Source organism: Fusarium vanettenii (genome assembly GCF_000151355.1).
Source record: "Fusarium vanettenii 77-13-4 chromosome 5 genomic scaffold NECHAsca_5_chr5_3_0, whole genome shotgun sequence".
Lineage (NCBI taxonomy): Eukaryota > Fungi > Ascomycota > Sordariomycetes > Hypocreales > Nectriaceae > Fusarium > Fusarium vanettenii.
In genome coordinates, this window is record NW_003315878.1 from 2,326,273 (window position 1) to 2,352,369 (window position 26,097).

A 26,097-nucleotide genomic window follows, 5' to 3' on the forward strand; every position below is an offset into this window, starting at 1 on the left:
TTCCCTGTCTTATTAATCCCAATACCTTCCGAATCGACCTCAACTACTCAAACCACCGCCATCATGTCCGACGACGAGGATTTTATGCAAGAGTCGGACGAGGAGCAGCACGTTTACCCAGCCGCGCAAGCCTGGTGCTTGACTGACCGCATCCAGGTACGACTTTGAGTACGAGGAAGACGACGACGAGGATTCCGGCAATGTCGATATCGAGAACAAGTACTACAACGCCAAGCAGCTCAAGCTGTCAGACCCTGAGGACGCCGTCGCCGAGTTCCTAGGCATCCCGCCATTAGAAGAGGAAAAGGGAGAATGGGGCTTCAAAGGTTTGAAGCAGGCCATAAAGTTGGAGTTTAAGCTAGGGCAATACGACAAGGTGCGCTACTCCGCCATCTCAGACCAGGGCGCATGCTGACCGTCACAGGCCGCTGAGCACTATGCAGAGCTCCTCACATACGTCAAGTCAGCCGTCACCCGAAACTACTCGGAAAAGTCCATCAACAACATGCTCGACTACATCGAAAAGGGCTCCGACGGCCCCGAGGCTGTCAGAAGTATGGAGCAATTCTACTCGCTCACCCTTCAGAGCTTCCAGAGCACCAACAATGAGCGGCTATGGCTCAAGACCAACATCAAACTAGCCAAGTTACTTCTCGACCGAAAGGAATACCCCGCCGTGGCTAAGAAACTCCGAGAGCTCCACAAGACCTGTCAACGAGAAGATGGAACCGATGATCCCAGCAAAGGCACATACTCGCTCGAGATTTACGCCCTGGAGATTCAGATGTTTGCCGAGACCAAGAACAACAAGCAGCTCAAGGCACTGTATCAACGTGCCCTCAAGGTCAAGTCGGCCGTTCCCCATCCTCGAATCATGGGCATCATTCGAGAGTGCGGTGGAAAGATGCACATGAGCGAGGAGAACTGGAAGGAAGCTCAGAGCGACTTTTTCGAATCGTTCCGAAACTACGACGAGGCGGGCTCGCTCCAGAGAATCCAGGTTCTCAAGTACTTGCTCTTGACAACCATGCTTATGAAGTCCAACATCAATCCGTTCGACTCTCAAGAGACCAAGCCCTACAAGACGGACCCTCGAATCTCGGCCATGACGGAGCTGGTTGACGCTTACCAACGGGACGACGTTCACACATACGAAAAGGTCTTGCAACGTAACCAAGACATCCTGGACGACTCGTTCATCGCTGAGAACATTGACGAGGTCACACGCAACATGCGGACAAAGGGTGTGGTCAAGCTGATTGCCCCCTACACACGTATGAAGCTTGCATGGATCGCGAAGCAGCTCAAGATCTCGGAGCCCGAGGTTCAGGACATTCTGGGATTCCTCATCATTGATGGCAAGATCAATGGAAGGGTAAACCAGGAAAAGGGGCTCCTCGAAATCACCTCTGATGCCGACTCGGAGCGCATCTATGCTCTGCAAGGGCTCACATCGTCGATTGGTGACCTCTTTGGGGCCATCTTCCGGGACGGCGATGGGTTCCGTAACATTGAGCAATCGGCAGGCGACGATCAGGGGGTGGATATCTCAGGTATCCAGATAGGAAAGGGGGCAGGCAGAGGTGGTGGCCAACACCGGAAGAAGGGTAAGGGGCCAGTCCCGGCATGGGCCTGAGGGGAGCACAGGGACAGACAAACAACAGATCTACTGCGTCACCGTCGACGTGACCCCGGCAGCACCAGTACCTGCGACAGCGAGGAAACGTTTGATCCACCTATTTCGTGTCTGTTTGCAGAATACCCGTTCTGGCCCGGCTTGACTGGATCGAGAAGCAGGATCGTGGGTTGTATCCTGCGGGTGCATCCGTGTTGGGGATGCGTCGACGGCATCTCGCATGGTACGAGGCACTGGCAACGGTGCTATGTGCTTATTCGTGGCGGCCACCGGGTATCAGCATGGTTGGGCAGCCAGTGGTTAGCGAGCAACATGACGGTAGCAAAAGACGAAGCTGGGCTTGTGTGCAGAAAGGACCAGGGCCGAAGTGACGCCGTATTCGGACTTGATCCCATGTCGTGTGTAGTGTAGCGAGACGAGTCTAGAGTAACGTATCTAGGATTCCAAAGAGACATAGACTTGAACATGCTGGGGTCCATGCTTGGTCACTGCGATGACAACTCGCCACTTGAACTGTTGGAGATGTTGAATACTACGCTGCCTTGTCTACCCCTGCTCCTCGCGAGCCTGGCTGCGGCGTTTGCACCACCTCATCCAACCCACTCTGAGTGGTAACTACCGGCTGAAAGATGCCAAGCCCCCGCGGCATCATCAGGTTACACAAGACGGGACTTGGGGCTGCGAGGGATCACACACACAAGAGAGATTTCGGGTTTGCGGGCCCCCGGCTTGGGCTCTTTTGATCGTCAGCAAGGGCGGCGGGATCAAGATTTGTTTGCTTCCGGTGACGAATCGGGACGTGGTTGAAGACATCTCGTGCAGCCTGAGGCTTGCTGTAGATAGATCGAGACCAACGAGACACGGGACAGAGACGGAGCTAGAGGTGCAACAAACATGAACTCATGGAGCATGTTTGAGTTTTTGGATCCAGTGGTTTGTCCATGATTGCGCTTTGACAGGGACGGCTGAGCGGTGATGCAGCATCCATCACAGAGGAGGAGCAAGTTGAGGGGATCTAGGGCGCGTACCCGGATATGATGCGTCGCGGATAGGTACCCGTCGGGAGCGGCTTAAGATGAGGCCAAAGACGGCTGTGCCTGGATGGAAAGTTTGTTTGTCCATGTACCTCGAGGTGAAGACATGTAGCGAGATGCGTTGGAGTTGCGTTAGTCAAAAAAGCTGGCGGCTTACAAGTCCAACCAACGCATCTCTGTCTAGCCAACACATCTAGATGAATGACAGCACAACACGGGAACACGTTCAAGATACGAGAGTTAATCAAGCCTAGTAATAGAATACCACGTCAAAAGATGGAGAGACGTCAGAACTCAACTCGCACAGGAGGGAAACGCCGAAGTCCTTCTGGGGGAGCACAGATGCGGCGGGGTTCTAACAAAAGGTACACCGAGAAAAAGGTGAAGAGGCGCCAGTCTTTGTGCAACATCAGACGGGGAGAGAGAGAAAAAGTTGACATGTCATTTTTCTTTTGCGCAGGAAGCATAATGTTGTTTGATAGTGTATCTGCAATGATGGTGTTGCTTGACAGCATACAGCAGCAGCGCCTTGCTAGGGTCCCACTGAAAGGATTCGTGAGAAGAGATCCTGCGGGGAGAGAGGGGAAGAAGGAGAAAGATGCCTCGGTATGAGGGGAAACAGGTAGGCCTCCTTGAGACCCAGACCCGTCTGGATGGGCATTTGTCTCATGCGTCAGATATTAACTGACCATGCTGCGTCGGACCGTTGTTCAACTCCACTTTTCGTCCTTGTCACGATTTGTGTGTGAGAGATGGATGATTGATGATGCACGATACTGGTCTCTTGATGGGATGCAAGGAGGGTTGATGTAAAGCAGGCTGTCATGTGTGGTTTGTATCTGCAGCAAAGGTTGCAGGAATCTCTCTCTTCCCCGTCAGCCTTCATGCAGGATATAGGCAAGGCGGGCGAGAGATGAGAAAAGAAAAAGAGGCAAGATAGATTGTGTATGTAGTTGAATATGTTTGCCTTTTGATACGGCAGTAGCTTTCATGCAGAGGGTATCTTTTTCACCCCTGGACGAACCAGAGATGCTGCTTGAGAAGGGTGAGACAAAAGGCACGCGGTGGTGAAGATCAAGGAGGGGTGTGTGTGGTGTGTGAGCTCACCTGCAGACGGGGGACAAACCCATGTCTCAGCAGCGCGTGTCGTTGCAAGAGAGAAAGAACCAATCAAGGAGAGTTTGTATCTGGTGCAGTTTGTTCACGGTGCGCATTGATCAAGCAAGACGTCTTGACATGCCATTTCTAATGCACCTTTGTTTTAGTGCGTTGGACTGCCATCGTGGTCTTGTTGAGACTGGAGACTCATTTTTTGTGAATAGCCGGGATATCCTCTTCAAAAGGCTTCAAACAAACTGGAGGGACATGCGGGAAGGGTTCTAAACTTTCTTTTTCTCTCCTTTTTTGTCTCTTGTCTCCCCCAAATATTCACGACACCCCCATGGACAGTGGAGAGGTGGTGGAGTCGTCACCAAGTTCTGGGACTCTTTGCATTATCGACGCCCGTTAAGAAAAAAGAGGCTGAGCTTTATCCCACGTCAAGGATTGAACGCAAAAAGAAAAGAAAAAATGATTTTCAAGATGGGGACGGGAAATTTTATTCACTAGCTTGGGGGATCGACGTGTGCCACGAGGTGGGAGGGCCATGGGGGGTCGGTCGGGGAGCGGATCAGACTAGGTACGGATACAAGATGGTGTTTAAAAAAAACTTTGGGATAAAGTGAGCTGAGGATGAGAGTGAGTGTGATCAGATGGGGATCAAGTGGAGTGAGCTCTTTGATGCTTCTTCTGCCTCTTCCCCCTTTTTTGATCAAGATGGGGGTCATTTCTTGTGTCTACTGTATTTTGCGTAAGAATGAGAGAAAAATGAGAATGAGAATGAGTTTGTATGGCGTCCCTTGACACATAAAGCGCACAATACGGATACAGGCTCGGATCTTTCCCGTCAGAAAAAAAAAAAGAAGGGTACGAATACGGCTGCTGCCGTGTTTTCTCCTCAAAAACTCTTTCTCTTGCGGAGACTTTCAGTGTTTGTTGTTTATTATTTCCCACTGCCGCGGCTCGGCGTCGTTTGACAACTGGTTCCATCATGATCCGTCGTAGAGTTGTCAAAGGCCCATCGACACTAGACACCCTGCGTGTGCGTGCGTGCCCCTCAAGATCCGCCCACACTTGATCACTCGATGGACCCTAACCCAGGGCCAAGCGCTTCTCTTTCTTTCTCTCTCTTTGCTTAGGTAGAGTCACATTTTGAGAAATCACATGGATTTGCCCGCTGCCCACGCATCGGATCGTGAGCCCTCCAATAACCGAGCGCCTGGGTTGGGGGTGTGTGTGGTGTCACAGCGCTTTTACTGCTGCAAAGGCACCCATGCCCTCTTTTTTTTGCCAATCAGTTGGGACCAAGCCCGACCAATACCCAACCGTCCTGGGGTTGCAGAAACCGGACTGGGAGTGCCCCTGGAGAGAAAAGACAAGGTCCGTTGGAAAAGCTGCAGCGGAGGTTGATGATGATGAGAGAGAGAGGGGACGTGCTCACCACCATCACCGCTTGACGGATGCATCTCGACGGCACCTGGACCTTGGACAGAGCAATCATCATACAAACTTTTTTGATACGGGATTGATGCCCCTCAACTGTCCCGTGATTTGTCCACTCATGATACCTTCAATGAACAGGGGTGTATCCATTTGCTGTCAAGCAGATTCAACAAAAAAAAGGTCCATGGTCACCGCAAAATGCATTACTCGGGCGACATTGTCCGTTAAAGATACGCTAGAGTAGAAGCAAGTAAAAAGTCAAAGACGCCTCATTTTTGATATGTTTGTATGTATGTATGTACATCTGCAACAAACTTTGAAACTTGTCTGCTGTCAAGACGAGACCGGGCAGGCAATCCCGTCTGACGGACAACACGGGGAAGCTTTTAGGGAGAGTCCCGTTTGACGGGCCGTCTTCCGCATTTTTTGGGCCTTCTGTTTCATCTCGATTGGACGGATACACAGTACCCGAAATCTTTTTGCTCCGCCGCCGCCGTTTTATCTTTTCTGTTTGACAGTTGGAGACCAGAGCTCGAGCCATCCCATTTCACGTCACCAACATCCCGTCGTCTCGTATCATCCCCCTCCAAACTGCCTACGCATGATCCCATGGGGGCAGACGCATTTTAATTAATTTGGCCTTGGCTTGCCTTCTGCGTCTAGTAAGGGCAGGTAAAAGGTACCCGTGGTATGGCATGTATGTAACGCGGTGGAGGAGGTTAGCCGGTACTTTATCTCTTTTCCCCACACGCCGACTTGTCGAGCTCTCGACGGGCATTTGTCACACCCGACAAACGGACGGGAAGAGGAGAAAAAAGGCCTGCCTGTTTATTTCCTGGAGACGGATACATACAGAATTCTATCTCGGGTTTGTTTGACGCTCTGCCAAGTGCCGTCCCCCTATCTATATCTGTTGTGTCTTATAGTTTGCACCTCCTCCTTCTTTTTACTCTCTTCTTCTCTTCATCCTTGTTGCACCATCTGTCGACTCGACTACCAGAACAGATCACGGCAAGATCATCGTCATCTTTTGGTTCTCACGCACTGCCTTGCCCTGCCCTGTCCTGTCTGCACCTACACCTGCAACTGCACCTTGCACAATCCACTTCTTGGCTGTCCTGCGAATTGATTCCCCCTCTTGTCGCTGGCGCGAAGCGGAACCAGCGCTACAGCTGTCAAGTCAGTCAAACCTAGGAGCAAATCACTCGCACATGCGCATGCGACGCATCTCCTTCACCCATCCATCCATCCATCACCCTCAAACCTGTGCGTGCCGTGCCTCGCGCCCTGTTGGATCCTCGTCGATCGAATCGAAAATCGTGTCGCAGCGGCAGGGCCATCCCATCGTCAGCGGGAGATCGTCATCGCTCACCCTCGGTCCCCCCCTTCATGGTCCCCAAGGCCTGCAATCCTCCACCAATCCCCGTTGCCGACGGCACTTTTGACTGGACCTCGTGCTCTTGGCTCCCGGGTGCTCATCTCGAGTGGATCCCCGACGCAACCCTTGGCTAAACTGTGCCTCTCACCCTTGGCCTTGCTCTTGCTGCTGCTGTTGTGCGTGCCCAGCTTGTGTCTGTCCGAGGTGAATCTCATCGTCCAGTCACAGGCCCTGCTTTGTACATTGGGGCGTGCATCCTGTGCCCAGTTGTTGCGTTGTTGAAAGGAAAAGAAAAAAAAAAGAGGGCTCCCCTTCTTGTACCACCAAGAGTCGGTCGCTTTGATCGGTCGCCTTCAAACCTCCTGCTTCCCCCTCCAAGCCTAAGCCTAAGCCTCTTCCCTCTTAGCTTCTTTCTTGTGCTACCCACCATCTTCTGTCTCTCATTCCCGCCATTAACCATCTCGTTCGGCCGTGCTAGCCGCCGCCTCTTTCTTCACCCATTGCAGCCGGCCCATCCAAGAGCTTGCCTGAAGCTCCCGGAGCTTGTTGACAAGTCCCAACTTGCGTCGCATTGACATAAACTCCCGGGGATTTTCTCCTAGCGCCTGGCCTTTTGCTTCTTTTTCCCTTCAGGTCAAACGTCCGAGCACTTCTGTCTCTCTCCCTCATCAATCTCCACAGCTTCACGTCCGTCCCGGGTGTGCTTTTCCAATCTTTTGCCGCAATCCCCGCCGCGCGCCTCTTTGCCCGCACCGCAATCAAGACGCGGGACCATCGCCGCAAGGGCCGAGGGCTTTATCTACTGGTTGCTGCTGGACTGGAGACTTGCTGGGGTGCTCTCCCGCTAGCTCCCACGCTCCCAGGAGCTCCCACGCCTCCATCTCACTAGGACCACCCGCTAGACCATCGCACCCGCTGTCCGCCTCCTCCATCCTCTGTCCTAAAATCCCTAGCCCCTGTGCTCATCCCTGCCTCAATCCCTGCAGTGACCCCCGGCGCCCCATCGAGGGGAGCATCTGAGCCCGGCCAGCACCCGAGGACGTCGTTGTCCGTCCACTGATCCACAGGTCGTGACAGGGCGTGACAGGGCACCAGAGCACCAGGCCAGGGCCTTTGGACAGGGCATTGCCAGCGCTCGACAGGTGGCCCGTCCGCCGTCTTCTGTGACGCTCAGCACCTAAAACCACGCCTATTCCTCCTTCCCCAACGCCCGCTTTCCATTGAGGTTTCCAGCGCCTTGCGCACTTTCCGCGAATCTTCCTCCATCCCGTCCAGTCCAGCCTTTCTTTTGGTTGCTCCTCCCCTGGAGTCTTGGATCTCCCTCCACTTACCCTCTTTCCTCTCCTCCTCCTCCTCCCCCTTCACGAGGCATGTTCCAGCCTCAACCCACACCCTTCGCCTCCTCCTGCTTCGCGTCCTATGGCCTAGCTCCCGAACTGGACTTCGCCTTTCCCGTGTCAGCCGGAGGCGGAGGTCCTGGACTTCTCTACGCTTCACCACCGCCGGTGCAGCAGCAGCAGCAGCAGCAGCAGCAGCCACAGCCTCAGTCGCATCTGATTCACCAGATCCCCCGACAGCAGCTCTCGTCCTCGACATCTCCCCCAGCATCCTCGCCCTTTTCCTCGCAAGCTTCTACCTCGAACCCCTCTCCCCCACCGAACCCCGCGACCCGAGACAGTCGTTCGCTACGACACTATCAGCACCAGCAGCGCCGGCTTCAACACCGTCATCAGCAGCACCAACAGCCGCCGCATCCGCCGCAACAACAATACTCTGCCCCGCAAACAATCATCGTTCCCAAGATGGAGGACCAAGGCCAGCACGACATGGTTGCTCAGCAGGCTGCTGCGAAGGATTACCAGCCTATTCTTGAGGCGAGTCGCATTCGATGGAGCTCCATCGCAGCTCCGTCGCGTCATTATTGCTAACCTCCGGTTTCGCAGGGGCTCAAGGTTGGCAACAAAATCTCGAGCGACATCATTACCCACGAATACGCCAAAGCCGATCCGGTCTATGTCGACAAGACAATTGTGTGTTCCACGAAACTATGTTGCTCGCCCTCGAAACTGACCTCAAATGATTCTGCAGACACTTCCCCAGACATACTCCCACTTTCGACCTATCCAAGGAGACGGTAACTGTGGCTGGCGAGGTAAGTCAAAATCGCTCCCGTTTCCCGTCCCGCGGCTCAGATCTGGCCCAAACATGTCTGGCACGAGCGCATTCCTCGCGTCACTTCTGCTTCTTCAGCGGCCACCCCTTGCTTTGCCTGCCGCTGTTTGTGTCTCACCACCAAGTGACTTGTCGGATTTCGGCTAACCGTCTCATCTTGCCTTCAGCACTTGGATTCAGCTACTTTGAGAAGCTAGTCGACTCAGGCGATCAGGCCAAGATCGAGGGCGAGGCCGCCCGACTTTTGAGTATGGGTCATATGTTGTCGACTGTTGGGGGTTACTCCTACTATGAGGACTGGGCCGATGAGTTGATTGGACTACTGCGCCAAGTCGCTCAGATTGTCAACGACCCCACGATGGCACACATGTTGGTGCAAGAGAAGTGGAACGACCCCAACTCCGCCAATGGCATGATCTACTACCTTCGGCTACTCGCCGCTACCCACCTCAAGGGCAATGCCGAAGCATACGAGGCCTTTGTAAATGATGGCATCGGTATTCCAGCCTATTGCGCTCAGTTCGTCGAAATTCCGGATCGCGAGATCGAGCATCTTGGCATCATTGCCCTCGTCCACACCCTCCTCAAGCCCGCCGGCCAAGTCCTTGAGATAGCGTACCTCGATCGCAGCCCTGGCACCCATGTCAATCGATACCGTTTCCCCGACGAGGCCAACGGCCAGGATATCGCCAACCTGGGCCCCATCATTTACCTGCTCTTCAGACCCAATCACTATGACATTCTGTACCGATCTCCGCCAGTCCCTGTTGCGCCTATCACGATGCAAGTCAACCGCGTGAGTGGTTTCACGCACAACACCGACATCGCGGCGACTCAAACAGATCTCGGTCAATTTGCTACGGTCAACTTTGACTCACTCGCTATGATACCGGGTCTCAACTCAGGCCCTGCATTTGGAGGACTTGGATCTTTGGCGCCGCCTCCCCCAGCCAGTACGGTAGCCGAGCCTTTCTCACCGATGCAGCAGAGCCAGTGGATGCCGTCGTTCCCTGAAACACTGCCAGTCTCCACGCCGCAAGCCGCGCCGCCACCCCCTCCTACCATCATGGCATCTCCTCAACCTCCGACGCCTCCCGCCTCCTTGTCTGGTAGTTCAGCGATGGGTCCCAGTCCCCCCATGGTCGCAACATCAGGACTAGGCCCACAGACCTCCCTGATGCCGCCGCCGAGTTCTGGTTACCACATACGATTCAGTCCGGTTCAACTTGAGTATGAGGAGAGCAAGAACAACTTCCCCGAACCGACATTCCAGGTGACAACAAACACCTTCAAAAATAGTGTATGGAATCGAGCGCACTACGGGAATCCAGATTTTCACCCAGAAGAATGGAGTCCTGATGATGAACACACTGACGGCAGAGTTGGAGGAAAACGCAAGAAGAAGGACTCTGCCTAGCATGAGGGGAGAAAGGGATGAAGCACAAGACCACTAAGCATGGGAGCGCCAGACGCGCCAATTCACAAAACTCGACGCTACGCATGAAGACGACTTATGACGATGTGCTTATGAGAACAAATGGCTGGGCCACAACCGAGAGGCCTTTGAGCCAGAGCTACAGGTACTGGGAAAGCAGACGAGGACGGGGAGGAAGTTTCGTTATAACCCCAGGAGTTTGGAGAGGTTGGGAGAAATGGATCATTCGCGGGACGGTTGGGCAGGCTAGCGATGCTTATCGAAAATCTTGTTTTTCTTTCTGCATTGGTCAGCAGACCGGGCAAGATGGGAGGCAGCGAGTTCCTTTTGTATGCATGCTCATCAATCGTGTTGAGGGAGAATGAAGTGGGTGGGTAAGTGCTCATCTTTGATGGAGTTGGGGATTCTTATGGGATACCACGCAAAGTCATGATGGATACGCAAGCAAGAGGAGGAATTTGGATGAGTTTGATTGGATTGGACATTACTGGGAGGCATGGGTTAGGTCTGCATTGGTTTGTTTATGGGCTGGGCGGTGATCGTGGGCCTTTTCAGGGCCGGGTTTCAACACGCAAGACAAAAGGGCATTCATTCAAAGGGACTTTTTTAAGTCTCTAGCAACGGTTATGGACTTTGATCTATTGGGTCGGTACTTGTCGAAGCTACTTTCTGGTGGTCATTGTTGACTACTATTACACTACACTACATTACTACTTACTACCTTAGTTTACCTTTTGGTCACGGCCTCACTTCTTGACCTTGAACTTGTTGGCCATGGGCCGCGACATAGCATCGGCGTTTTCCTTACTCTACTCTACATTCATATCAGGGATATTGGTGTGCATAAACATGGATACTATCTCAGCTATCTGTCTCATTGAGTCTATCCCCTTTTGACGTGTCCTAGGTATTCTTGGCAGTGATTATCATGTCTTGGCTCTTTGGTTACACATGAACATGCATGTCTTGGTCTCAGCCAGAGTCCCGGTACAGGGTCGTGGGTCCAACAAGTCTCGTATCTATGCAGTGAGATGCAAGAGGAAGTGCAAATGAGGCTGGTGAAACGGGCGTGAACAGAAGGGCGCCCCATTTTCATGTAGACATAAAGTGAGGACATCCCGGCAAGACAAGGTTTGCCTGAGATGAGGCTCAAGGCGGAGGTGGGCTAAGGCTGGAAAGAATCGGGATGTGTTGATGTTTGAGAGTGAGGTTTATGTATTCATGGCGTGGTATAGTGCAGGATGGATGCATGGTGGACGCCTGGGTGAAGTTTGGTGCAACTTGATGCGTAGGTGTCGGTCGACTTCCGCTGCCTCAGCAGTTTCGAGGATTATCCCAGACTGTGTAGTGGATGGAAAGGCCTCGCGCAGCAAGGCCTACTGGCAGTATACATGGATACCTGATTCGTGCTTTATAAGGTGGCATGCGAAGCGATGAACTGTCTCTTAAAGTCAGAGCATGAACTTGGATGTAGGGATAGCCTCTTTTATGCTCAGCAGGTTCGTCAGTCTGGGAACATTGACGCAACCGACTAGACTCTATTAATATATATATGAGCTATACAGATGTCAATTTGACCTCAGAAGGTCCAAACTGAGCTCTCGAGAGACGTTTGAAAACGTCTTATGGCTACTCTTTCAACCTTGTTGTCCAGGAAAGCTGAGGCTTGATGTCTCGTGTTACACAATGACGCCCAACTCGACAATATTCGGCTTTGAGATATTTGAAACGCGAGTTTCGTTCTCCCCTGCTGGCGAGTAAGTTTAGCTGCCGCGCTTGATACAATTCGTAGTCGAGTTAATCTCGTATAATCCGACCCTGTAACTGACAAGGACCGAGCCGAGTGGAGCAACGACCTGTCACGAATGTCACGTCCGAGCCGTCATGATGATCCCCAAGGCCGAGCCCAACCGAGAACCAATGGCGACAAACCGGGCACGGAACAAGAGAAGCCGGCGAATAGGACATGTCGGTCTCAACCAGGCACTCTCAACGGAGGGTTGTCGTGCCGTTCCTCTGCAACGTTATCTGTGACTGAGCGGCGCAGTCCAGACAAAGACGTCGCGTATTAATTAAGGCGTATGCGGTTGGCGATAATTCTGAGCAGGTGTGTGCTCGAGAGAGTCGATTCCATGTCGGCGGCTGCCCAACAAGGCGACCGACGCCGTGTCTATCAGGATGATGTGCATTGGGCGGTTATCGGGGGAGGGGCCGAGAGCGAAGGAGTTGAGCAACCCTTGGTTAACATGACGAGTCAATTACTGGGAGGATTCACATGACTGATTCTATCGAGCCGTGCCGCCGCCCCGCGCCGACCCGTGTTTGTTAATTAATTCAAGGCCTGGCGATGCTGTGTGACTTTTGTCTCTGGGTGATGTCGGGAAGAGAGCCAATGGGGATATTTAGCGAAAGAGGCAGAAACCGCGCACGAATCAAGGATTGGCGGAAACGACTGTGATGATGGTCAGGGTTCTGAACCAAGATGAACTGCCCAATACTGATACATGATTCGCTGGAGACGCACAGCCAAGGTGAGGGCGGCATGCCAGGTCACGCCATCACTCAAAGCTTGCCCTCCACCATTGGGTCTAGAACCCCAAGATGAACAAGGGGGCCACGCGTTGAGAAGCAGAAGCCATTCAAGGTTCCACCAAAGGCGGGGGGGACCAAGATTTGACAAGAGACAAAGGAGAGGAGAGGTTGGTAGGTCGGGTCGGCAATGTTGATCCGGCTTAATGAAGCTATATTCGGCCATCGCGAGGCTTGCTCGGTGACATGTGCTTAATTTATTCCAATTCAATATTGTGAAAAATGGTGGGTTGGGGTAGCATTGAAAGCTTTGACAAGAGATGACATGAGCCAGTAGGGTTCTCAGCCGTGTTATGCGAATCAGGATGGGATTGGATGTTTTAGGGCGAGACACTGCAACTACCGGGCCATCCTTGGAGAAAGAAGAAAATGACAGGGCGACTCTGGTGATGATTTGCTGTTGGTCGCAGATTGAGATGGGGCTAGGGCCTGGTCCAGGCTCTTCAGGGCGGCGCCAAAAGTCTAAAAGAGTCCAAGCGAGTAGCAATTGAGTTGTGATGATGTCGTGGAAAGAAATGATTTGAATTGTTTATTCCCTAAAAGAGTATGCACGACGTAGACATACGTAGCTACTCCATGTTGATGGATCTCGGAGTGCGTCATCCCGAGATGCCCAAGGTGCGGCTCGTGAACACGTTCCTAACATTTAAGTTACGACTCCAACTTGATGCGTCACGTCGGCTCCGAGGGGGAGCATTCACACATGTATCGAGTACTTTTCAATACTATGTAGCAAATATGACAGCCAAGGTTCGTCGCCGCATTAGGGAACAGACGGATAGAAAAGCCCAAGGAAAAGAAAAGTGGAGCCTGTCAAATGTGTGTTTCGGGGCTTGCGAAGCACTGAGTTTCTCTCTCTGGCTCGCGGCGACGGCGACGGCGAAGGCGAAGGCGATGGGCTGAGGCGCGCGCAAAACATGGGGTGCAAATGCCGATGTTAGGCCTTGATTCCGCATTTCGTTCGCCTCTCGGTTCTTGTAATTATCGCGATACTTGCTACCCAAGGCATTGGCTAGCAAGGACTAAGTCGGAGAGGCTGCGCGGCCACGGAAAGAGACTGCGTCTGCGTCTGCATCGACCATCCTGGACCTGACAACCTCCACTCTCCACTCTCCAGCTTCAATAATTGTCTCTTCTCCTCCATCTTTTACTTCTCTTCTCTTCTCTCTTCTCCTCCTCATCCCCTCTTTTTTCTGTGCTTCTTTCTTTTACTCTCTTAGGTCCTCATGGCTATGGATGCGCGCCCACTATTAATCACGACCGATCCCGCACATGCTCCGAATACTTGCTCCTCCTTCTTCTGCTGACAGCTCACGATCTTGCGACTGACGACGAATACGACTTTTCCGACTACGACTCCAACGTATACAGCTTCCTCTCTACATCGCGAACACGACCCTGCGCACCAATTCATTCATTCTCCTTGCCGATCGTCGCAACCTAGACTCGCGACAATGGCCCGTCTTGGTCCAGAACATCCCCACACGAAAGCGCCGTCTACTCCTCCCACAAATGATCTACTAAAGTCTAGCGACAAGTGGCCCGAGATCGACCGCCTGCAGATTGACGACGATATGAGCCCCGCCGAAGACGACGCCGACTTTAGTGATACCAGCTCCAACTACTCAACCATCTCCCAAGACTCGCTTCCCCCGATCCACGCATACGGGCACACCTACCACGGTTCTGGTCAGCTATTCACACCTAATGATGCTTCCGAGGCGCATCGCATGGCTCTGCAGCATGGACTGTTTAAGCTGTGCTTAGACGGCCACCTCGTCGCAACTCGTCTACCTTTCGATCAACATACTCTCGAAAACCCTCTTCGCATTCTCGACATTGGCGCCGGTAGCGGCTTGTGGGCATGCGACATGGCGCAGCGATACCCTCAGGTCGAAATACTGGGCATTGACCTCAGCAGCGCACTATTACCCAAGGACGTTCCGCCCAATGTCACCTTTGAGATTGCCGACGCTACGGATCCCTGGCCTTCACCCACATACGACTTTATTCATATGAGGAATCTCGTGGGTGGCGGTGTTCGCGACTGGGGCGCAATGCTGGCCTCAGCTTACGCCCATCTCAAACCAGGAGGTCAGCTCGAGTTTACCGAGATCCGCCCACGCTTCTTCGACGTCGACCCAGAGCAGGCTGATCTTCCGAATCTCATGGCCGGCGAGAAGCCAGAGATTGGTGCGGCTTGTCTCGAATTCGAAATGACATTTGTTGGAATGTGTATGAAGATGGGCCTTGACTTTGACCCTGTGCCAAGAGTGCCCGAATGGCTAGCCGATTTGGGCGCTGAGGCTATACGGGAGCGTGTTGACTGGCTGCCTGTGAAGAGCTGGGGGACGGATCCCATATACCGAAAGAAGGGCGAGGTTTTGGGTGAAATGATTGACTCGGGTATGTGCAATTATTGGTGATGCGAATTTCAGGATTCTAACATGGTGGCAGGCCTCGAAAACTGGACAATGATGCTGTTTGGCATGTGTGGGTGGAAAGAGAACGATACAAGGGCGCTACTGGATCGCGTCAAGATGGAAGTCCAGGATCCAATGCTGCGCAGTTATGCCAAAGTGTAAGTTGAACTTCACAGAGCTTAAGGACCAGTATTGACTTGGAGCAGGACATTTATTACGGCGCGAAAACCCTTTGACGATAGCGAGGACGATAGCGAGGACGAATGATGGCAAGGATTAAGGCTTCAACGGAGTTTCTGGCCTAGGCGTTGAGGCATTGTGGCTTTATTATGAGGTGTATTAGAGGAAGTACGGGTTTACTTGTATGCGCGAGGCATATATGGTCATTGGCAGGTGTTTTTGGGTATTGTTACTGCATATCGTCTTGGATGAGAAACGGATATCCAGACACTGGTTATAAGCGGGAACAGGAGTCTACTTGCTGGCTGGATGTACAATACGGGAAGGATTTGATGTACACTGGAGAGGATCTATCAGGATGGATACCGATCCTGGAGTCTCTGGATATGATATGGATATGGACATGATGGGTATTATAACGAGGGGATCGCGAGATCACTTGTTTGAGTAGATAGCTCAGGGTTACAGCGTTTCAAATTACAGTCAAGACGGCACTTTAGCTGATGAATTGCAATAGTCTAAAAAGACAATAACGGTCTTGAACAACACAAGCTATTCTTGGGTATCTCTCGGTCCCCAGGATGGCTCCCGATGATTGAATTCATCTCAATTCGTTTCAAGTATGGCTCATGGTACAGAAGTGTACCCAACAAATACGCTCTAAATCGACAATACAGTAAACAATAACAACCCCATGCACCGGTTAACTAGACCGTTTCAATGTAGCGCTTCATTTCCCTGGAACATGTTAGTTGAGAAGCAATAAAGGCTGAAGAGAAGACTTACCAATCCGTTACAGCTTCGTCATACAGACGAATCTCGTGCTCTCTTGTACCGCCGAAATGCTCCACAAAGTCATCTCCAAACACTTCCCTCGCGATGCTACCCTTGGCCATGAAGCGCGTCGTAGCCTCCTTGAGACTCTTGGCAAGCCTCTCGCCCTGATCCGCCTCTCCACCGACGTCTTGACCCATGGCGAGCGGCGGGGTGGGGATCTCGAGCTTCTTCTCGACGCCGCGCCAGCCGCAGCCGAGAACCGCAGCCAGCACAAAGTGAGGGTTCGTGTCGGCGCCTGGGACGCGGACTTCGAACCGCGTGGCTGAGGGTTTCGAGGTTGGTGGGGTGATGAGGCGGATTGAGGCTGCGCGGTGCTCAAGACCCCAGGAGACGGTTACGGGTGCCCAGAAGTTTTCGACTAGGCGTTTGTACGAGTTGATTGTTGGGGCGAGGAGAGGCATTATGTCTGGCAGACCGACGAGGATGCCGGCGAGAAAGTGTCGTCCGAGATCTGAGAGGCCGGCAATGTCCTTCCATTGGGCGTTTTCATCGAGTGTGTCGCGAGCGAAGAGATTCTTGCCGGCCTTGTCGACGAGGGAGACATGCATGTGGCCGCTGTTTCCAGGAAGTCCCTGCTTAGGCTTCGCCATGAAACAAGGCGTGATACCATACTTTGTGCTAACACTCTTGACAACGTACTTGAACAGCGCAGCCCGATCAGCCATCTGCGAGATCTCTCCAAACTCGAGGGCAGCCTCGAACACGCCGGGGCCAGACTCTGTGTGCCAGCCCTCAATGTCGCAAGAGAACTGGGCGCACGTGTTGAAGACGTCGTAGTAGTACTCTTGGTTGTGAACGGGGCGGGTTAGGGAGTAGCCAAACATGCCCTCAGTCAGCGCGGGGAGCTGGTGTGGGGGGTTTTCTTGGAGGTAGGCGGCCGGGGAGGATGTTGATGGGTCGGGGTTCTTGAACTGGTAGAATTCATATTCGGCTGATGTTTGTTAGTTGATGGAAGTATATAGTGTAAGGGGAGACTAACCGCCTGCCATCGCACCGTAACCATGGCTCTTGAGCTTATCGAGTTGTGTCTTGATCAAACCACGCGGACAAGCGCAAATAGGCTTCTTGGTATCAGGGTCAAGAAAATCAACCAAAAAGAAGGGAACATTATCCTCCCAAGGAATCCTCCTAAAAGTAGACAAATCCGGCACAGCAAGAAGATCATGGTACCCATTCTCGGCGTTGGAGATTTTGAGCTCGCGGATATACGTCTTGTCATGCATGTCCCAGCCAAAAATGACGGAGCAGAAACCGAAGCCGGCTTCTGCGATGGAGAGGAATTTCTTCTTGGAGACGAGCTTGCCGCGGAGGATGCCGTCGACGTCTACGCCGGCGACTTTTACCATGGTGTCGGATTGGAGGAGTTGGGGGAGGGTTTCGGGGGTTATGGTGTCGGGGAAGAGTTCGGAGGCCATTTTGGTGGTGGTTGAGCTTGGAGCTCAGAAGATGTGTATGTGTGAGGGTGATGAGTTGGATGTTGGAAAGAGGATAAGGCGACTATTTTAAAGTAGTCAAGCCGAAGGAGACTCAAGTGAGTTGTTTAGGACGTCGGTTCGAGAAGTAAGTCGTCGTGGAGCCGAAGCTCAAAGCTCAAGCTGAAGCTCTATGGAGGAGCGCGCGCGCGGTTGAGGTGGAGTTGAGGGCGGGAAAGCGGGAAAAGTAACAAGATGGAGCTCAACAGATGAAAGCCGCGATAATAAGAAAAGGGGAAGATGGAAGACACGGGACGAAAGAGAGGAGGGGTAGGTATCTCTGCTGGATGAATCAAGTTTAGGATCCATGTGAAGCCCAGCGCGGCTACGATAAGCAGACACAGACCGATAAGGCTTCAGTGACGTCAAGAGCGGCAATGTGGGGGACCACGGCTCCTCGGTGCGCGTGCCGCCCTAGGACTTGACGGGTATAGATTGTGAGGCTTGTCGGTCATGATGGTTAAACAGGTTCATTGATACCCGACATAGTAATACAGTACGCAGAAAGAGTGTGCATAGATTCAATTGCTTGTAGAACCAACAGTTGCACAGGGAATGTAAAGATCGCGTCATGGCTTGAGATCTCGCAGATTGGAGTACATTGCCCAAAAGTAGAAATGCCACGCGACCAGGATGGCTTCATTTAGTATTGCCGCGCTGAACCATCATCGTCACCCCGCATCGGCATTCATCTTGATCCCCAAAAAGCTCGGACCGACCGGCACACAGAGCCTCTTTTTGACAGGAGCCGCCGTTGAACAAGCTAATGGCGGCTGTATCTCAAAAAGAAGCAATTCAAACCTGGGGAATCTATCATCGCGGCATCTTGGGGGTATCATGTAGCCGCGCGGTCTTACAGTGCACGAGGGACACCGCTAATGGATGATTGGGACATTGGCTTTTGATCAGTTCGTCTCGTGACCCAGTGCCGACATCGGGTTTTGCAAGGATGCTGCATGAGATCTGGACCCTGGATCTGACGATATCGATAGAAGCTTCATTCAGCGACGTCGAGAACACTGTGATGATCCAAGAAGCTCTCTTTACTGGCTAGGTAGTCTACTCTACAGTACAGTATCGGATAGCTCACAAAGTCAATCCCACGCTACAGCAATGACAGCTTACCGCGCTTACATCGGCCAACATCTACAATCCCCCCACCACTCCTGTACAACTGATAAGCTCCCGTCACGATCCATACAGTACGAGACACGGCCAGAATGGTCAACAATAGCCGCGATGAGGGGCTTAGTATTAGCCAACGATATGGACCTCGTGCAAGACAGCCCCGTTGTCGGAAATCGAATGCCCCTCACTTGACGGGGAAACGAACAGCGGTAGCGAATATCAGACGACCTTTTGTTTCTTTTTTCTAGCCCTCTCTTCTTCTCGTCTATATCTAGGGTCATCAACTGACTTTCTTTTCCCTGTGCTCTCTCTATCCTTATCGAACTTTCTTTGATAAGACACACCCCTCCTCCGACCCCGCCACTTTTTCGTGCTGCCCCTCACAGCTGTCTTGTATCACAACACCAATTCCTTTAATAACCCCGTCCATCACCATCTTCTTTTCATCCCAAGTTTTTACTCTACTCTTCACACTTGTTCATATCAAAATGCCTGCCGTCACAGACTCTCAGACTCGTGGTCGCCTTGCCGGCAAGAACGCCATCATCACTGGTGCTGCCGGGTAGGTGTCTTGACTCTTCACCTCCCTTCTTACAACTGACAATTTGTCTAGTGGTATTGGCCTTGAGACGTCCATCCTTTTTGCCAAGGAGGGTGCTTCCGTTCTCTTGTCTGATATTTCTCAGCCTGCTCTTGAAAAGGCTGCTGCCAAGGTCAAGCAGCTCGTCCCCAACGCTCCCCGCGTCGAGATCTTTGTAAGCCTCTCACCACTTTGACTCAACACACAACTGACCCTTTAGAAATGCGACGTCTCCAAGGAGGCCGAGGTCAAGGCCATGGTTGAGACTCTCGACTCTTGGGGCGGCCTTGATGTCATGTTCAACAACGCCGGCATCATGCACGCTCAGGACGACGACGCCGTCAACACTCCCGAGAACATCTGGGACCTGACTCACAACATCAACGTCAAGGGTGTCTGGTTCGGCTGCAAGCACGCCGTTCTCTCTCTCCGTCGTCACCAAAAGACAAAGGCCAGCATCATCAACACGGCCTCTGTCGTCGCCCTCGTCGGTGCTGCCACCCCTCAGCTGGCCTACACCGCCAGCAAGGGTGCTGTCCTCGCTCTCACCCGTGAGCTCGCCATGGTTCACGCCAGGGAGGGATACAGGTTCAACAACCTCTGCCCTGCACCTCTCAACACCCCTCTGCTGCAGGATTGGCTTGGTGATGACAAGGAGAAGCGTCACAGGCGAGAGGTTCACTTCCCCATGGGTCGGTTCGGTGAGGCTGTTGAGCAGGCGCATGCTGTTGTGTTCCTGGCTAGTGATGAGTCGAGCTTTGTCAATGGTCATGACTTTGCTGTTGATGGTGGCATGACCAAGGCCTATGTCACTGCTGAGGGTCCTGCCAACCCTCCTCCTCAGAACAACGCCCTCAAGGACTCTCTGTAAGCGGGTGGCAGTCAATGAGAGTGAAAGGTCAGGGAACCAGTAACGAATAGCATGAGATTGAATATAATGACTTTAAAATACGTCAAGTGTAGTGAAATGATGCATAAAGACACTGCCTGCTCATAATCTCGTAGCATTCACATGGTACCAAGTGATATATACAAAATCAGCCCCAACTCCGACCCATGCTTTTCCATCTCTTCACCCTATACATCCTTCACTAATGCTCTAATGGAATTGTCCCTCAGTGTTACCCTCGCCCATGCTCTTGCTGCTGGAGCTGCCGCTCTGGATGGCTCCTAGGATGCCATCAATGTAGCTAGCACCGCTCCACTTCTGATGCGTCAAGACATCGCAGTTGAGATCCTTCTCACGACGCTGCACAAGATCAACGTACGCCTTCATACCCTCCGTCTTGAAGTTGCGAGCCAGCTCTGTCGTGATGGTCGCGTTAGAGTGAAGACCAGCCAGGGAGATGAGCTGCAGAACAAAGCCCTCGCGGGCAATGTCCCAGATGAACGACTTGAGCGTCTCATCAGTGAAGCCGTGGGCCATCCAGTTGAATGAAGGAGACAGGTTGTACACGAGACCCTTGCCAGGGTTCACCTCGCGGACCGTACGGCCGAGCTTGGCGGCCACCTCGACGTTGGGGTCGCCAGTCTCGACCCAGAGGAGGTCGGCATAGGGGCTGAAGGCGAGCGCACGCTTGGTGGCAGCGTCCATGCCGGCGCGGTAGTGGTAGAAGCCCTCACGGGTTCGTGGGACGTCCCAGTTGAAGTAGACAGGCGTCTTGGTGTACTTGTCGGCAAGGTGGCGACGGCGAGAGATGCCCATATCGCGGTCCTTGGCAGTCTCGGCGAGGTACTCGTCAATCTGGGCTTGAGCGACACCCTCCTTCTGCATGTGCGCGACGGCGGCCTCGTCAAAGCTGACGAGCTTGGTGTTCTTGACCCAGTTGGCCTCGAAAGCATCAATCTCGGTGCCAACAGCACCCTCGGCCTCCATAGCCTGGATGGTCTCGGCAAGGGGCTCGATCGAGGGATCCGCGACACCGAGGATGAACTCGTGGTCGCGGACATCGATGGCCGAGGAGAGGAGCTTGCCAGACTCGGAGTCGGTTCGGGCAATGACGAGGTTCTCGCAGCCCATGACGTCCCATTGGAAACGGGCGGCGACAAGACGGTTGATGTGCTCACCGATGGGGACGAGAACCTTTCCAGCCAAGTGACCACACTTCTTGCCGCCATGGAGCTGATCCTCAAAGTGAACAGCAGCGGCACCATTCTCAGCAAACAGCTTGGCAAGCTTGAGAACAGCAGAGAGACCACCATGGCCGGTATCACCGTCGGCGACGATGGGGCGGAGGTAGTCAGTGTAGGGAGTCTTTGCGCGCTCCTCGGGAGTCATCTTGCGACGGAGATCCCACTGCTTGCGGTCGTGCATGTTCTGGGCCTTGGCCAGGCGCTGGACCTGGTTGGGGACTGTGTTGTAGGGGTAGTCGCCAAAGTCGGGAGAAACTTCGTTGGTCGAGGTGAGGAGGGAGGAGCAGGCCCAGCCGGAGATGTAGAGAACCTCTTGGTGAGGGGCCTGCTGGGTCATCTGGACGGGATCGATAGCGCCCACTGTATGGTGTTAGTCTGGGTGTATTTGGTGCTGGGCGAGGCGCTTACTGGTGTGGATGGGCTCGCCCTTGGCCTGGCGCTCTTGGACGAGGTTAAAGAGCTTTTGAGCCATGACGGAGCTGGGATATTGGATCTTTTGCGTGCCGCGCTTGGAGGCGACATCAGCAGCGCTGTAAGGACGCCTGATGCCCTCATAACGAGGCGACGCCCACCAGGCCTCAATCTCCTTGACGGTAGCCTCGTACAGACGGTCTTCAGCCTCACCAGCCTTTTGCGACTCAGGGAGAAGCTGGAAGGCATCGGCAGGCTGAGTCGCGTGGCTGCTGTGGAGGGGCATTCTGGCGACAGACGAGGTGGACAGAGCGCGGGCGGCGAGGAAGAGGGCGGGACCTCTAGGCTTGGAGGCGATAGAGAGCAATTGCCGAGGAGCTCGAGTGGATATTCTGCGCATCATTTTGAAGTATCTTCAACTTCCAGAAATCCGACAGGGTGTGTCGAGAAAGGGAGGAAGAGGAGGAGGGTGTGGTGGTGTAGAGAAGGGTTATAGATGCAAGAGGTGGCCTGGGATTAGCGATGGAGCTCGGCTGATGAATAATGGCTGTGGCCGTGGCCGTGGTCCGTGACAGCTCCAACGAGAACAAACTGTGTAAACCACAACACCACGGAAGCGATATCGCACGACAATAACCTATTACAGCGGTGGAAACATGCCACTGGCTATCATTTTTCGGTAATAGTTTTGAAGAATTGTTATCTGCAAGTATTGGCCTACGATATCGGAACCATGATCTGTGAGCCTAGCTTACACAGCTGAAAGTCATCCAAGGTGAGAAATGAACAAACAGACTTAACTTCGATGACCGTCGGTCGCCGAACACGAGCTCCGTAGCCGAGAGAATGTCTCCAATTCCCCAGGATCATACGAGGGTGAACCAGACAAAAAAAGGGCACCTTGCCCTTGGGGTTCACGCTTCGCTCGGTACTTGAGTCTCGACGTGTTCATGTCAGCAGAGCCTTGGTTAAGGAAGAGGGACATTGCCGACGAGACGACGAATTGACCAATGACGGAGCTACGGCGGTATGAGTGAAGGAAGATGATTGGTCTGCGACACCGTGGATGTTGTATGTTTGAGCCGTGGCATTCAGCAGCCGGTTCGTGGCGGTTGTCCTCGGTTGTCGAGGCTTGGTATACCCGTGGGAGATTGGATGGCTGGGTGCCTGTGGTCCGGGGGAGGGTGAGAGAGGTTGAGGAAGGGGAATGTGAATTGATATTGAATTGGGTATTCACTGTATTATTTGGACTCTCTTTATATGCTTCAAAACACCTGTTTTATTTGCAATCTCGTCATTCCATCACGCTGATAACAAGACTCTCCGGCTGTAAGTCTCCCTTCTCCGCACGTCGCCGACCAACCATGACGCACCCAAAAAAAAGCACAGACAGCACTGACCCAACCCCGCATGACAAAATAGAACAACCACCAGCTGCAGTTCCTCCCCCGCTATTCCGCCCGGCTTACCCCAGACGCTGCGACGCACAACCAACTGCTCCAGCTCGGACCCCCACCTGTACTTGTACTTTTGTGCCTTCCCCATTGCCGCTTCAATTCGTTTATAGCAGGGAAGCCGCGGCCCAAGTTCAGTTCCAATGCATACCTGCCCTACCTCACCTTTCTCCTCGTCCTTCTCCCTTCTCTTCTCCCAATTCATCTCCTCTCACACAATCTCACAATGGCCCTCAATTTGACAACTTCTCGCCGGGCTCTTGGCTCACTCAAGGTACGTCTTGTAGAGATCTACATGTGATCGACTTCAACTTACACATCTCTCTCACAGCCCCTCACCCGTGCCGCCTTTGTCGGCGCCCGCGGCTATGCCACGGCTGAGCCCGACCTCAAGGCCACTCTCCGCGAGGCCATCCCCGCCAAGCGAGAGCTCCTGAAGAAGGTCAAGGCCCATGCCAACAAGACTATCGGCGAGGTCAAGGTCGAGAACACCCTTGGTGGCATGCGTGGCCTCAAGGCCATGGTCTGGGAGGGTTCCGTCCTCGATGCCAACGAGGGTATCCGCTTCCACGGCCGTACCATCAAGGATTGCCAGAAGGAGCTCCCTAAGGGCAAGACTGGTACCGAGATGCTTCCCGAGGCCATGTTCTGGCTTCTCCTCACTGGCCAGGTCCCCTCGACCAACCAGATCCGCGGCTTCTCTCGCGAGCTCGCTGAGAAGGCCCAGATCCCCGAGTTTGTCGCCAAGATGCTCGATAACTTCCCCAAGGACCTCCACCCCATGACTCAATTCGCCATGGCTGTGTCTGCTCTCAACTACGAGTCCAAGTTTGCCAAGGCTTATGAGCAGGGTCTGAACAAGGCCGACTACTGGGAGCCTACCTTTGATGACTGCATCTCCCTCCTGGCCAAGCTCCCCACCATTGCTGCCAAGATCTACCAGAACTCTTACCGTGGCGGTGGTGCTCTCCCTGCCGAGGTTGACCTCGAGCAGGATTGGTCTTACAACTTTGCTGCCATGCTTGGCAAGGGTGGCAAGGAGAACGAGAACTTCCAGGATCTCCTCCGTCTCTACCTTGCTCTTCACGGTGACCACGAGGGTGGTAACGTCTCTGCTCACGCCACTCACCTGGTTGGCAGCGCTCTGTCCGACCCCTTCCTGTCCTACAGTGCCGGTCTTCAGGGTCTTGCCGGTCCCCTCCACGGGTAAGTTTTTCTTTCATGTTAATTGACATATTACTAACCTCTGCAACAGTCTCGCCGCCCAGGAGGTTCTCCGATGGATCCTCCAGATGAAGGAGGCCATCCCTGCCAAGTACACTGAGCAGGATGTCAACGACTACCTCTGGTCCACCCTCAACTCCGGCCGTGTCGTTCCCGGTTACGGCCATGCTGTCCTCCGAAAGCCTGATCCTCGATTCGAGGCTCTCATGGACTATGCTGCCGCCCGCCCTGAGATTGCTCAGGACCCCGTTTTCCAGCTTGTGCAGAAGAACAGCCGGATCGCCCCTGAGGTGCTCAAGAAGCACGGCAAGACCAAGAACCCCTACCCCAACGTCGACAGCAGCTCCGGTGTCCTGTTCCACCACTACGGTTTCCACGAGACCCTCTACTACACTGCCACCTTTGGTGTGTCCCGAGGTCTTGGACCTCTTGCCCAGCTGGTTTGGGACCGGGCTCTAGGTCTGCCCATTGAGCGACCCAAGAGCATCAACCTCGAGGGTATCCTCAAGCAGGTTGAGGGCCAGTAAATTGGTCAAATATACCCAAAGAGAAAGGAAAATTGTATGCAAAGCGATTGGAATTTGGGACATGTCTAAAAGTGTATATAAGGGTTCGAGAAGGACCGAGATAGCCCATGATGATTTCACGTTCAAGTGTGTGCTTGTGTTGACATGAGTGATTGGTTTGAGTGGTTCACACGCACTGAGTCGAAGTGGCTCTTGTCATATGATGCGATGAGTGGTTGCCCTGTCTATTTATCTTCTCTAACTTGATTCTATAGTTGTCTGATGTGTCCGGCACGTTACAACTCCTTTTCCAAGACCTCAAAGTACAGATCATCTCTGAGCGCATTGCCATTGACAAGCTGGTCATAAGGGAAAGGCGCTTTCTCACCGGTAATGCGATATCCTCTTCGGACATACCAGGCGATGAGCTCTTCACGCTTCCAGATAACCCACATGTTCATAATACGTGAACCCCATTCCTTCTTGGCGTGCTCTTCAGCACGTTGGAGAACCTGTCTACCGATGCCGGCGGCCTGTAGTTCAGGCGACACGGCAAAGAGGCCAAAGTAGGCGTGGTCTCCGTCGCGGCGACCAACCTCACAACAGGCGACGAGGTTAGGGTCGCGATCCGCGTCAGAGTCGGATTGAGGGGTGGAAGTGCCAGAGTTGGAGGTGGAAAAGGCGAGAATGACGGCGCCGTTGGGGTCTGTGATCTTGGCGAGGAGGGACTCGTCTGAGATGCGGTCGTCGGCGACGAGGTCCGCCTCTGTGGTCCACCCGGTGCGGGACGACTCGCCGCGGTAGGCGGAGCGAACGAGAGAGAGGACTGGGGGGATATCGGCGGGGGTGGCGGGGCGGAAAGTGAGAGACATGATGGAGGTGGTGAGATGAGATTTGGTGTTTAGTTCTGAGGTGGTAGGAGGTTGAGTCTGGTGTTTTCTGAGGGTGGTGGTGATATGCTTGA

At 53.3% G+C, this 26,097-nt stretch overlaps 8 protein-coding genes across 8 annotated transcripts; 5 read left to right on the plus strand and 3 right to left on the minus strand.

Moving 5' to 3' along the window:
* Nucleotides 1-63: 63 nt before the first annotated feature.
* NECHADRAFT_61487 (uncharacterized protein) lies at nt 64-2,104 on the plus strand (the record flags this gene model as incomplete). Its single annotated transcript, XM_003050977.1, has 3 exons — nt 64-134; nt 157-376; nt 425-2,104. 3 exons carry the CDS (start codon nt 64-66, stop codon nt 1,634-1,636), a joined length of 1,503 nt encoding a protein of 500 aa, XP_003051023.1. The 3' UTR covers nt 1,637-2,104.
* A 6,958-nt stretch (nt 2,105-9,062) lies between these two features.
* Nucleotides 9,063-10,166, plus strand: NECHADRAFT_26533 (uncharacterized protein; the record flags this gene model as incomplete). The annotated part of the gene is made up of 1 exon (XM_003050978.1): nt 9,063-10,166. A coding segment is annotated over one exon (1,104 nt), but the record flags the coding sequence as incomplete, so codon positions are not given.
* A 4,166-nt stretch (nt 10,167-14,332) lies between these two features.
* NECHADRAFT_61490 (uncharacterized protein) lies at nt 14,333-15,894 on the plus strand. The gene is made up of 3 exons (XM_003050979.1): nt 14,333-15,191; nt 15,243-15,366; nt 15,415-15,894. The coding sequence occupies exons 1-3, from the start codon at nt 14,360-14,362 to the stop codon at nt 15,473-15,475; spliced, it is 1,017 nt and encodes a 338-aa protein (XP_003051025.1). The 5' UTR covers nt 14,333-14,359; the 3' UTR covers nt 15,476-15,894.
* Nucleotides 15,895-15,927: 33 nt separating this feature from the next.
* Nucleotides 15,928-17,906, minus strand: NECHADRAFT_104591 (uncharacterized protein). The gene is made up of 3 exons (XM_003051391.1): nt 17,205-17,906; nt 16,175-17,156; nt 15,928-16,126 (listed from the first exon to the last, which is right to left on the minus strand). The coding sequence occupies exons 1-3, from the start codon at nt 17,638-17,640 to the stop codon at nt 16,096-16,098; spliced, it is 1,449 nt and encodes a 482-aa protein (XP_003051437.1). The 5' UTR covers nt 17,641-17,906; the 3' UTR covers nt 15,928-16,095.
* Nucleotides 17,907-19,298: 1,392 nt separating this feature from the next.
* NECHADRAFT_100707 (uncharacterized protein) lies at nt 19,299-20,360 on the plus strand. The gene is made up of 3 exons (XM_003050980.1): nt 19,299-19,387; nt 19,439-19,580; nt 19,626-20,360. Exons 1-3 carry the CDS (start codon nt 19,314-19,316, stop codon nt 20,274-20,276), a joined length of 867 nt encoding a protein of 288 aa, XP_003051026.1. The 5' UTR covers nt 19,299-19,313; the 3' UTR covers nt 20,277-20,360.
* Nucleotides 20,361-20,394: 34 nt separating this feature from the next.
* On the minus strand, nt 20,395-22,429 carry NECHADRAFT_69753 (uncharacterized protein). The gene is made up of 2 exons (XM_003051392.1): nt 21,947-22,429; nt 20,395-21,898 (listed from the first exon to the last, which is right to left on the minus strand). The coding sequence occupies exons 1-2, from the start codon at nt 22,350-22,352 to the stop codon at nt 20,505-20,507; spliced, it is 1,800 nt and encodes a 599-aa protein (XP_003051438.1). The 5' UTR covers nt 22,353-22,429; the 3' UTR covers nt 20,395-20,504.
* Nucleotides 22,430-23,603: 1,174 nt separating this feature from the next.
* Nucleotides 23,604-25,420, plus strand: NECHADRAFT_69757 (uncharacterized protein). Its single transcript, XM_003050981.1, has 3 exons — nt 23,604-23,677; nt 23,735-24,609; nt 24,659-25,420. The coding sequence occupies exons 1-3, from the start codon at nt 23,630-23,632 to the stop codon at nt 25,152-25,154; spliced, it is 1,419 nt and encodes a 472-aa protein (XP_003051027.1). The 5' UTR covers nt 23,604-23,629; the 3' UTR covers nt 25,155-25,420.
* A 9-nt stretch (nt 25,421-25,429) lies between these two features.
* On the minus strand, nt 25,430-26,005 carry NECHADRAFT_41033 (uncharacterized protein; the record flags this gene model as incomplete). Its single annotated transcript, XM_003051393.1, has 1 exon — nt 25,430-26,005. The coding sequence occupies one exon, from the start codon at nt 26,003-26,005 to the stop codon at nt 25,430-25,432; it is 576 nt and encodes a 191-aa protein (XP_003051439.1).
* Nucleotides 26,006-26,097: the final 92 nt, after the last annotated feature.

Excerpts from the sequence above, each read along its gene's own strand:
- NECHADRAFT_61490 (XM_003050979.1), top strand. The coding sequence starts at position 14,360 with ATGAGCCCCGCCGAAGACGACGCCGACTTTAGTGATACCAGCTCCAAC. Across the intron at positions 15,192-15,242 it reads GGGTGAAATGATTGACTCGG|GCCTCGAAAACTGGACAATG; the intron begins GTATGTGCAATT and ends ACATGGTGGCAG. Across the intron at positions 15,367-15,414 it reads CTGCGCAGTTATGCCAAAGT|GACATTTATTACGGCGCGAA; the intron begins GTAAGTTGAACT and ends GACTTGGAGCAG.
- NECHADRAFT_104591 (XM_003051391.1), bottom strand. The coding sequence starts at position 17,640 with ATGGCCTCCGAACTCTTCCCCGACACCATAACCCCCGAAACCCTCCCC. Across the intron at positions 17,157-17,204 it reads TTACGGTGCGATGGCAGGCG|CCGAATATGAATTCTACCAG; the intron begins GTTAGTCTCCCC and ends AACAAACATCAG. Across the intron at positions 16,127-16,174 it reads GACGAAGCTGTAACGGATTG|GGAAATGAAGCGCTACATTG; the intron begins GTAAGTCTTCTC and ends AACATGTTCCAG.
- NECHADRAFT_100707 (XM_003050980.1), top strand. The coding sequence starts at position 19,314 with ATGCCTGCCGTCACAGACTCTCAGACTCGTGGTCGCCTTGCCGGCAAG. Across the intron at positions 19,388-19,438 it reads ATCATCACTGGTGCTGCCGG|TGGTATTGGCCTTGAGACGT; the intron begins GTAGGTGTCTTG and ends CAATTTGTCTAG. Across the intron at positions 19,581-19,625 it reads CTCCCCGCGTCGAGATCTTT|AAATGCGACGTCTCCAAGGA; the intron begins GTAAGCCTCTCA and ends CTGACCCTTTAG.
- NECHADRAFT_69753 (XM_003051392.1), bottom strand. The coding sequence starts at position 22,352 with ATGATGCGCAGAATATCCACTCGAGCTCCTCGGCAATTGCTCTCTATC. Across the intron at positions 21,899-21,946 it reads GGGCGAGCCCATCCACACCA|TGGGCGCTATCGATCCCGTC; the intron begins GTAAGCGCCTCG and ends AACACCATACAG.
- NECHADRAFT_69757 (XM_003050981.1), top strand. The coding sequence starts at position 23,630 with ATGGCCCTCAATTTGACAACTTCTCGCCGGGCTCTTGGCTCACTCAAG. Across the intron at positions 23,678-23,734 it reads GGGCTCTTGGCTCACTCAAG|CCCCTCACCCGTGCCGCCTT; the intron begins GTACGTCTTGTA and ends TCTCTCTCACAG. Across the intron at positions 24,610-24,658 it reads CTTGCCGGTCCCCTCCACGG|TCTCGCCGCCCAGGAGGTTC; the intron begins GTAAGTTTTTCT and ends CCTCTGCAACAG.